Source organism: Cotesia typhae, unplaced genomic scaffold (genome assembly GCF_013202065.1).
Source record: "Cotesia typhae breed Kobodo isofemale line unplaced genomic scaffold, CoteBio_Ctyphae contig_48, whole genome shotgun sequence".
Classification (NCBI taxonomy): domain Eukaryota; kingdom Metazoa; phylum Arthropoda; class Insecta; order Hymenoptera; family Braconidae; genus Cotesia; species Cotesia typhae.
In genome coordinates, this window is record NW_027423756.1 from 12563974 (window position 1) to 12573986 (window position 10013).

The 10013-nt window shown below is 28.1% G+C and overlaps 3 protein-coding genes across 7 annotated transcripts; 1 reads left to right on the forward strand and 2 right to left on the reverse strand.

Moving 5' to 3' along the window:
• The first annotated feature begins 235 nt into the window (after positions 1–235).
• Positions 236–5067, forward strand: LOC141529247 (uncharacterized). Of its 2 annotated transcripts, XM_074245739.1 has the most exons (8): positions 236–314; positions 388–831; positions 1481–1917; positions 2037–2264; positions 2476–2759; positions 2848–3006; positions 3072–3285; positions 3671–5067. In XM_074245739.1, the coding sequence occupies exons 3-8, from the start codon at positions 1520–1522 to the stop codon at positions 4812–4814; spliced, it is 2427 nt and encodes an 808-aa protein (XP_074101840.1). In that variant the 5' UTR covers positions 236–314; positions 388–831; positions 1481–1519; the 3' UTR covers positions 4815–5067. The 2 variants fall into 2 exon arrangements, with proteins under 2 accessions (XP_074101840.1, XP_074101839.1); XM_074245738.1 differs by lacking the exon at positions 236–314 and having other exon boundaries at positions 321–831.
• Positions 5068–5162: 95 nt separating this feature from the next.
• On the reverse strand, positions 5163–6038 carry Lamtor4 (Late endosomal/lysosomal adaptor, MAPK and MTOR activator 4). Its single transcript, XM_074245750.1, has 3 exons — positions 5893–6038; positions 5732–5811; positions 5163–5440 (listed from the first exon to the last, which is right to left on the reverse strand). The coding sequence occupies exons 2-3, from the start codon at positions 5801–5803 to the stop codon at positions 5192–5194; spliced, it is 321 nt and encodes a 106-aa protein (XP_074101851.1). The 5' UTR covers positions 5804–5811; positions 5893–6038; the 3' UTR covers positions 5163–5191.
• Positions 6039–6482: 444 nt separating this feature from the next.
• Rassf8 (ras association domain-containing protein 8) lies at positions 6483–9694 on the reverse strand. 4 transcript variants are annotated; one of them, XM_074245744.1, is made up of 10 exons: positions 9400–9694; positions 8886–8996; positions 8266–8586; positions 8081–8192; positions 7774–7943; positions 7500–7661; positions 7288–7404; positions 7086–7225; positions 6705–7012; positions 6483–6630 (listed from the first exon to the last, which is right to left on the reverse strand). In XM_074245744.1, exons 1-10 carry the CDS (start codon positions 9469–9471, stop codon positions 6530–6532), a joined length of 1614 nt encoding a protein of 537 aa, XP_074101845.1. In that variant the 5' UTR covers positions 9472–9694; the 3' UTR covers positions 6483–6529. The 4 variants fall into 4 exon arrangements, with proteins under 4 accessions (XP_074101845.1, XP_074101843.1, XP_074101844.1 ...); XM_074245742.1 differs by having other exon boundaries at positions 7774–8003; positions 9400–9690; XM_074245743.1 differs by having other exon boundaries at positions 8081–8195; positions 9400–9690.
• Positions 9695–10013: the final 319 nt, after the last annotated feature.

A 10013-nucleotide genomic window follows, 5' to 3' on the forward strand; every position in this document is an offset into this window, starting at 1 on the left:
AAAAAAATTTTTATCCACAAAAATAAATATATTTTTTTGGGAAAAAAAAAAAAAAAAGCAAAAAAATGTTTAAAAAAAAAAAAACAACAAAATTTTTAATAGATTAATAAATTAATAAAAAAAAATTATTAATTAAACAAATAACATAAAATTAAGAAAGTACAATAAATTAACCGCGCATGCGCAAATACAAAGTGTAAAAATGCATGGGAAAGACAAGGAAGTAGTGTCTCCCCGTTCACTGTAAAATCATTCTCAATTTCAACATATTATATTATCCATAGTTGATTATAGTCCTTTTCTTGTTTCCACACGTAAATATTCATTACTTAACAACTGATTCGTTTGTTGTTTTTTGCAATAAAATTTCTTTAACAATTATTACAGATTAACAATTTAGTTTGACTAGTACGTTGATACAATTACATGGAAAAGGGAAATAAATTATTTTAAGTATCCAGAGATGCCTGAGTAATTAAATCCAAGTGTCACGCTTAAGTTTCTGATGCTTAAGGAAATGCAATTATAAAATCCGTCACAGTTTAAACATTTTACAAGATATTTATAGTTGAAGTTATAAATTTCAATTTAATTGCTACAATTTTTGTATAATTACCGTGTATTTTTTTACCACAATCAATAACGCATCTATACGGAGTTTTCATCTGTTCTGACGTGAATCTGACAATTTTATTTTATTTCGCTGAATTTAATATAGTGCAGCTGATTATTATTTAATAATTAGTTGACGTGATTTATGGCAAAAATCAAATTCAAATAATAAATTATAAGAAGACAATTAAAATAGTGGATATTTTTTTAATCTTTATGGTAAGTTGATTATTTTTAAGTTACTCAGTCACTGTTTGACATAAAATTTTTGTGAAAATTAATTTAATTATTTTATTATAATTATAAACAAATATTTAAATAAAATCAACTGACATTTAAATTTTTGTAATTTTTTTTTTTAATTTTTTCACTTGTAAAAAACTTCAAAAACTATAAATGCAATTTTTTACAAATATTTTTTAATTCTAATTCAATAAATTTAACAAAACCAAAAATGGCTAATTTTATTAATATAAAATAAATTATGGCAAAAAAATTAACAAGTAAAAATTAATAAAAATGATAAAATTTAATTTTTTTAAAATAATTTTCTGTTAAAAAAAAAATTGTTAAGTGGTTGCTAAATTAATTTAAAAATTTTATTATAAATAAATATTTAAATAAAGTCAGTTGATATTTGGAAATTTTTATAATTTTTTTTTTTTTAATAAAAAAAAATTATTACAAAAAATTTTTTTATTTGTAAATTAAGCAAAATCAAAAAATTAAAACTGTCGGCTAACTTTATTAATATAAAATAAAATTACAGCTAAAAAATTATAAAATTTAATTTTTTACAAATAATTTTTTGTTAAAAAAAATTATCGAGTGATTGCTATTTTAATTAAAAAATTTTATTATTTTTCAGAAACAAATGATTTGTACATAACCAAAAATATAAACAAATATGGAGAATCCTATCAATCAGGAAGATCCTGAGACAAATACTAAAGAGCCAGTGAAAGCTGAAGAGCCAGCAGCATCTAACTCTGGTGAAAGAAGCGATGGAACAACTTCACCTCCTCCAAACTGCAGCATATGCCTTGGAAAATTGATAAACACATCCTTCACTGACAGCTGCTTACACCAGTTCTGTTTCACTTGTTTACTGCAGTGGTCGAGGATAAAAACCGAGTGTCCATTGTGTAAACAAACGTTCAAGTCGATTATTCACAATGTCAGGTCCGAGGAGGATTATGATCAGTACCATGTACCAAGAGAAACCCATATAACTACTCAAGCACTTGCTTTTTCAAGTGCGCTTTCGAATGCTTCTATCAGTGCTTACCAGCGTTTTGCATACAGGTAACCTCTCACATAACATTAAATAATATTTTCTTTATAAAACAAGTGTCAATTTTTAACAGCTGAAAAGCTGTTAATTTTTTAAATTTAATTTTTATTAATTTAAATAATTTTTTTAGAACAACAATGACGCCAAGCCGTCGTTACGGGCGACTCTATGCTGGCCTCCAAGCAAACTCCAGTCATCACACGCGTCAAGAAGCACCACCAGTCTCCGTTTCTCATCCACCACCTGTATCAGCACAGGAACGAAGACAACGTCGGAATATCTATAGGACTGGTGAATGGTCTGATCCAGTATCAAATGTGTACTCGCGGTTTCGTCAATGTAGTGCTGAATATTACAGGTAATTAATATTTAAGAAGATCCACGCGAAGTATTTAATTTTTTTAATTTCCTGAAAATTGGTAAATTCAGGAAATAATTTAACATCTTCATTTATTATTTAAATTCCTAAGATTAAGTTATTTAAATATTACAGGTAATATTCTACTTTAAACTGTTTATAATTTTGTACTCAATGTTAATGAAATCTAAAACAAAAATTTTTTTATCAGGAGATACCCTCAGGAAATAAACCGTTTAATTCCATGGATAAATCGGGACTTACAAACGATATTTAATCCCGAGCAGACTCCCATCGCTTATGTCCTAGACAGGATTACGAGTTTGTTACAACGATATGATATGCGAAGTCCCGAATTTCGCAATGAGATAAGACCACTTCTTCAATTAGAAACAGATCATTTTATTCATGAACTTATGAATTATGCGAGCACAGATTTAACTATGGCCGCTTATGATGACACTGTTACTTATTACAATAGTTTTCTCACTCATGGTTTGTTATCGTCGCTCTTTTTTTAATTTATTAAAACAGAAAAACCACTTCTATTTTTTATTGACAATTGATATTTATTTTATTATAGGCCTTTCGGGTTTAGGATACTGGCATCATGTACAATCTCAAACCTCAAGCAGCACCAGCAGTACGGTATCCGATGATTCTGATATAAGAGTTGTTGACCATGTTGATCCAAATGGTTCTGAAGTTCCTTCAGTTGGTCCTCATCTCATAAGTTTGCCCGGTAATTAAAAAAAAAATTTTTTTTTTTTTATGAAAAGATTTTTAATAATAAAAAATTTTTATTAGGTCCAAGTACAGTTAGCCAAGTATTACAACTCCAAACACCTGAGGCTCGTCCATTTGTTCTTACAATAACATCGAGCTCGTCGGAATCAGAATGTGAAATAGTAGGATATGTTAAACCGAGATGTGAGAGAACACCAGAAATAATAGAACTTATGTCTTCGGGTGAAGAAGAAATTATTAACGCTTGCAGCAATTCAGTACCTGATCTAGAATCGTAATTATTATTATTATCTATATTATTAATCTTGTGAACAATTGACATTTAAAAAAAAAATAAGGTCATCCCGATGTTACACTCATCAAGAGCTTTCATTTGAGTACCCACATGCATTTTTGATATATTTTTCATATATACATATATATATATATATATATATATATATATATATATATATATATATATAAATATATGAAAAATTGATGTGGGTACTTAAATGAAAGGTCTTGATGAGTATAACATCGGGATGAGCTAATATCTTAAGAAATGTCAATACAAAATTTTATTATTATTATTATTATTATTATTTTTTTTTTTTTTTTTTTTTTTTTTTTTTTGAGAAACCAATTAAGCAAATTTCCCAACAAAATTATTTTTTCAGACCTAGATCTCCATCACCAATAAATGACCAACCAAGTACATCTGAGTCCAGCAGAAGATTATCCAAAAACTCTAAATCAAAAACAACCACCCGGCAACTAGACAGAATATCTCTGGGATCAAGTGAGTCATTTAGCGACAGTGACAGCGATTTTGAAGAGAGCCAATCTAAAAAAGCAGCAAATCGACGCACTTCAAAGCATTCAACAAAAGTATCAAAGACAAGTAAGAGCCCCCGAAAGTCATCGGGCAAGAAGAGTGATGTAAGTAAAAAACGTAGCAAGCACAGTTACAGCTCGTCTGACAGCCCCAGTCCCAGAGAGTCCAAATGCCGTCGCACGTCGTTAAACAGCTCGAGGAAAACAACCAGAGCTCACATATCCTCAAGCGAGTCCGATGACGATCAATCAAGCTCTCGCAATAATGATGAGTCCAAGGCGCTAGACAAAGATGATAAATCTAAAGTAAATTGTCGCGTTCGCGTGCGCAAGGATTTGATAAGCGGCAAGAAGAAGTACAAAAGAAGAACTAGGTGCAGCAGCAGCACCAGCAGTTCTAGCAGCAGTAGTTCCAGTGAAAGTGGATTAAGTAACAGCAGCTTGGATACCACGTCAACGAGTTTGACTACTTCTAGTAGTTATAAGTATAAGGTTGATAAATCTCGGAAGAAAAAGCGGTCGAAGAGTAAGCGTTCGTTGAAACACAAGAGCACGTCGGAGAGACACAACAGATCACGATCAAGGAGCAGAAGTAAAAGCAGGAGCTTAAGTAGAAGTAGAAGTAGATCTCGGGAAGAACTTAGTGATGCTAGTGAACATTATTCTGTTAATGAAAGGTACAGAGGGCGTAAAGCTGCCAAGATAGCTAATAAAAGATTGAAAAATAAACATTTGTACGCGATGACTGACTCGCAGAATGACGAAGAAGCCTACAGATCTAATAGCCAATGCAGTGAGATTTCAGACAGACATAAAACCTCCAAAAGTGAAAAAAAGCACTCCAATTCCAAAGCTAAGTCTCACAAAAAATCTCATAAAAAAAACAGCAAAAAACAGAAACGAGTTAAAACGCAGGGTGAAACTGAAAAACGGTCAAGAAGACGAATTACTTCGTCATCATCTTCATCGTCGTTATCATCGACTTAGTCGAAATACTGATTTTAGTGAATACAAACAATAACAACTCACAAGTGGGTTTTATTTGTTTTTGTTACTTTGTTCGTAATGAATTTTTATAATCCAGTTTTTTAATTATTGTATGGTGATATATGACAAAAAAATATATATATATAACGTCGAGTTATATTGCAGCAATTGTGTATTTATGTTTTGTAAAATAATAACTGAGATTAAGTTCTCTATTATTCAGTATCGATTAAAATATAAATAATATTTAATAGCGTGAGGTAACAAATTATTTATAATTTGTCTTTTTAGTAATTTATAAGATTATTTTTTTTTTTTTTATTTAAAATTATCATACATTCTGACCTATTCCATTTTTTATTAATTTTAATTTTAAGTTACATGTCAATGAAATTTTGAGTTTCAATGGTCCCTGATTGACTTTCTGACAATCGCAACTTTTTTTTAATCACGTGAATTTTTTTATTTGACAAGCAAATTATGTAGCAGTGGTTGGGATATGTTATTGATATTTTATTGAAGGTATCATTTGATGACACTGCTTTGGGGTCTATTTTATCTGTCAAAGTTACTAGCGCTGTTATTATGTTAGCTGCTCTTTCGTCGTTTTCTAATTCTCCACCAGACTGTAAAAATAATTAAAATTCATTTAGCAGATGTTTGATAATTTTAAGAATTTTTTCAACAAATAAATTAGAAAAAAATTGACATGTAAAAATTTTTAAAAATAAAAAATGCAATTTTCTAAAATAATTTTTTTAGAACAAATTTATTTGTTAAATAAAATAAAAAAATTATCAAGTAATTGCTAACTTTACTGTCATGTAAAAATAATATAAATAAATACATGATATAAATGTATTGAATTTTTTAATCATTAATATAATAATAGTAATTGTAAAATAATTATTTTTTACCGCAAGTACTGCTCCGTCTTGAGTGAGGACTAAATATCCTACTTGGTCTGGTATGCGCTCCATCAACAACATTGTTCTAACTTAAATATTATAATTATCAATTATAAATTATTACCATTAAAAAATGTAAAGTATTTTTAAATGTTTTGTAAATTACTTACTAATAATAATTAAACGTTATTGAAGTAATTTTTATTTGTTATTATTTATGCAGTTTGTTTTTTTATTTTTTCTTCTAGGTTCAGCTGTCAGCTGTCACTTGATCAATAAAGTCCAGTATTTAAGACAAATCTTGTCGCGCTTGTTTCTTTCATAGAAATCATTTATGAGCTTAATGTTACCGCCGAAATTTGAAAATTTAAATGAAAATTAATTGTCTATTGCTAACTATACATTTTTTTATTAAAAATATAACAGGAAAAAAAAAAAGATAAAAGTAAAATTCGTGAGCAATATAAAGTGTTTATTTCAAAATTAATTAATATTGGAGATCATAATTGTTAAAAAACACGCGAGACCTCCCGTCGTTGGTAATAATTATTACAATATATTTATTTATATATATATATATATATAAAGTATAAAATCAAAATAATGACTAAGTAAACAAAGGTTAACGATAATAAATTTATAAATAAACAAATACTATAAAAGTGAAAATATTATACATTAAAATTTTTTTTCATTCAAACTTACTACGTCAACAATGTGCAAATGCAATCTCTTTAGAATTTTTTTTTTTTTTTTTCACTCAACATATTTAATAATTCGATTTATTTATCTTCTATATTAATATTTCTATACCCATACGCCATGTGGATTTTTACTAGTAGGCACTGCGTTCTCCAGTTGCCTTGGTGGTCCTATAAGTTTACGTGTACAAATAGGTTTTTGGGTACCTAAAATAAATTTTAAATTTTGGTTAGTTTTAATAATAATAATTAAAAAAAAAAAAAAAAATAATAATATAAACCTTCTAATAAATTTTTGATTTGTTCCTCTTGACACGCAGCAGTCAAACTCTGTAAATTAGCTTCTTTCATCTCCGACACTAATTTTTCAACTTGTAATTTTTTATCTACAATAGCCGATTCAATATTCGTAACTTCTTGTTTCAATAAATCAGCCGACTGATTAGTGTGTTCTGTTAACCGTTTAGCTAATTCAAGTTCACTTTGTAGTCTTTCCATTTCATTCAACATTTTTCGTTCCATAGCTGAACGCTCCTCGGTTTCTCGGTTAATATTGTGTTGCTCTAATGAAAGTTCATCCACTAACAACCTAACGTTGAAATAATAATTTTGATTAAAATTCAAACCAATCAATATTAAAAAAAAAAAAAAATTAATTATACCTTATTTTATTTTTACATTGCAGTAATTCCGTTTCGCACTTATTGATCTTTGATCTAAGCGAATTTATTTCTGATATCAGAGATTTTTCCTGTTGCCTCACAATTTCATTTTCTTCTTCAGTGTGCATTAATTCACTTAACTAAATTAAATGATATAATTAGTATTAAAATTTTGAGAATATTATTGAAAATATTTTTGTACCTGTTCTTCTAAAACACGACCGGCTGATTCAATACGATTTATTTCCTGTGATATAAAATCCATTTGATTATAGTGCTCTCTATTTTTACTCTCCCAATACAAGATTTCAGCGTTCAACTATTAAATAAATAATAAAAATAATTATTATCATAAAAAAAAAAAATATGAGTAGAAGTAGGATTGATATAAATATAAAAAAAAAAAAAATATACTTTAGTGAGATCAACTTGTTGTGAGCTAAGAGTATCGCGTTGGTTATTGACTAGTTTTATAAGTTCAGCATAACGATGAGTATAAGCCACAGCTACTATATTTTGCGGTTGACTTAGTTGCGGCTTACTCGATTGCATAAGTCCCTTTGTATCTTGGATCTCCTGACAAGTATTAAAAAAAAAAAAAAAAAAAAAAAAAAAATAAATAAATAAATATCACTGCAATAATTTAAACGGAGTTTAAATTTGAGCTGCGCATTAATTAATATTTTACCTGACTACGTTTTGATTTAGTAGAACCAGTAGCCGAAGACTGTTCTTCTTTGGAAAGACTGAAATTTTCACTAGTCGAACTTTCTTGAGACTGTGACTTGCTATTAGTCACTATTGGTGGCGGAGGATCACGATACGGGGGCAATGTCCTCAACGGTGATGAATCAGGACCTGGAGGATCACGATATGGTGGTACTTCACGGGTTTTTTTGTGTGTTAAACTTATAAATCCTTTTTTAAAAAAAGCAAAAAAAAAAGCAAAAAATAAAAATGATGAAAATAAAAAAAAATTATTTTATTTTTTGTACCTTCGCTACTCGAAGCTCTGGTAGGTGACTCATTGCTCTTAAATGCGGCTTTTCTCGATTGTATTTTGGTCTGTAGTGTCGGTTGAACTACAGCAATATTTTCCATTTGTACCTGCTGCAAAATACAATCATTACATATTTTTTCAAGAAGAAAATATTATTTAAAATATTAATAAAAAATGAACCTCTGAATGGTCAGATACTGTTCCGTGCAATCCACTAAACGTAAGGGATTTCCGTATGTCCCGATTCCTCTTGAGTACCTCCGGTGATTCATTACTCTCAGACGTAGAGTGTCCATTATTACTATTGTTATTATTATTATTGTTACTATTACTACCACTATCGTGACTTCTATTATTAACAAATTGATCAGCTGCTGAGTTTAGTGCTCCATTAGCCCGTGTTTTATTTAATACATTCGGCTGATTTTTGTTCACATCCGAGTTTGACTTTCGAAGAATCAATTGAACATCTGGAGCGTATTCGCCGTATTTCATCAGTATCTAAATTAAATTAAATTTATTGATACTCTGAATTTTAGGAGATTTATAACAAGTTGGGCATTAAAAATTTTATAACAATTAAATTACTATAAAAAAAAATTTAATTAAAAAATTCCACGTATGAAAATTAAAAAAATTATTTGTGGAAATTTTTAAGGGCATTTTTATAAATAAAAATTAATTTAGCAGATATTTATTAAATTTTAAGAATTTTCATAACAAATAAGTAAATAAATAATTTATTTATAATTTAATAAATAATTATTTCAAAAATTGACTAAAAATTAAAAGACAAATACCATAAGAGGATTTTCATAAGGTGCCAAAAGACGTTCACTATTACGCCATCGTTCAACCAGAGTAAACCTCCCAGACTGGCTCGTAGCATGAGCTAGTGCATAAACTACATCCTGAAAAATATAAATTACTCTATTTAAAATATATAAACAAAATTATGACAATAAATTTAGCCGACATTTAAAAATTTTTAGAATTTTTTTTATTGAAAAAATTTCACATTTAGAAAGTTTTAAAAATTATAAATGCAATTTTGTTACAATTTAATTGATAAAAAAAAATTTTATTAATTGAGTTATTAATTTATTAATTGAATTAGCAATAAAAAAATATTTAAAAAAAATTACACGTATAGATTTTCTGATTTTTTTTATGTGGAATTTTTTTTTAATTTCTTTGTAATAATTTTATTAATAAAAACAATTCTAAAAAAGTTTAGATGTCGGCTAATTTAATTTTCATCTAATTTTAATGTCATAAAAAAATGAAAAAAAATTTTAAAAACAAAAAACAAACCTCGCAAGTAGTTGTCTCAGTGACACCACAAACAATCCGTTGTATCCCTTCAACCCAAACTTTCAGCTCCATATTATTGTTTCATCTATACCTTATAAACTGCATTATAATTTATTATCTCACTGTGTAACAATAAAATATCAAAACATCCGTCACAAATTCCCTTTACGGTCACCATTAAAATCTTTCGTCATATTTAAATATATTTATTTTTATATATATTTTATCCCACTCCCATATCCCGTAAATATATCACCACTCTCAACTGCTAAGTATTAATCATCACCACTTATTGTTGATAAATAATAATATTTATGACAATGAATATCCACACCCAATTTCCAGCGTAAAATAAAAAAATCAATGAACTACACTCGTTTATTAATTACTATTGTTGTGTAGTAAAGTGTAGTAGAATTCGTAGTATTTGTAGTAAAAGGAATGGCAATATTAAAAAAAAAAATTGTAAACATTTATATATTGTTGAATTTACTTCACATATTTTCATCTCACTCTTTTTTTCGGAATCGGGTGTATACTTAATGTCAGAGCAAAGGGGATGACAAGTGATCTTCTAACGAGACTATAAAACTATAGAATGAAATTTACGACAC

Coding starts and splice junctions, on each gene's coding strand:
- LOC141529247 (XM_074245739.1), top strand. CDS start 1,520: ATGGAGAATCCTATCAATCAGGAAGATCCTGAGACAAATACTAAAGAG. Junction 2,265..2,475: donor TGTAGTGCTGAATATTACAG/GTAATTAATATT, acceptor TTTTTTTATCAG/GAGATACCCTCAGGAAATAA. Junction 2,760..2,847: donor CAATAGTTTTCTCACTCATG/GTTTGTTATCGT, acceptor ATTTTATTATAG/GCCTTTCGGGTTTAGGATAC.
- Rassf8 (XM_074245741.1), bottom strand. CDS start 9,471: ATGGAGCTGAAAGTTTGGGTTGAAGGGATACAACGGATTGTTTGTGGT. Junction 7,662..7,773: donor CTAAATCAAAACGTAGTCAG/GTAAAATATTAA, acceptor AATACTTGTCAG/GAGATCCAAGATACAAAGGG. Junction 7,405..7,499: donor AACAAGTTGATCTCACTAAA/GTATATTTTTTT, acceptor TTTATTTAATAG/TTGAACGCTGAAATCTTGTA.
- Lamtor4 (XM_074245750.1), bottom strand. CDS start 5,803: ATGTTGTTGATGGAGCGCATACCAGACCAAGTAGGATATTTAGTCCTC. Junction 5,441..5,731: donor AAGACGGAGCAGTACTTGCG/GTAAAAAATAAT, acceptor TTATTTTTACAG/TCTGGTGGAGAATTAGAAAA.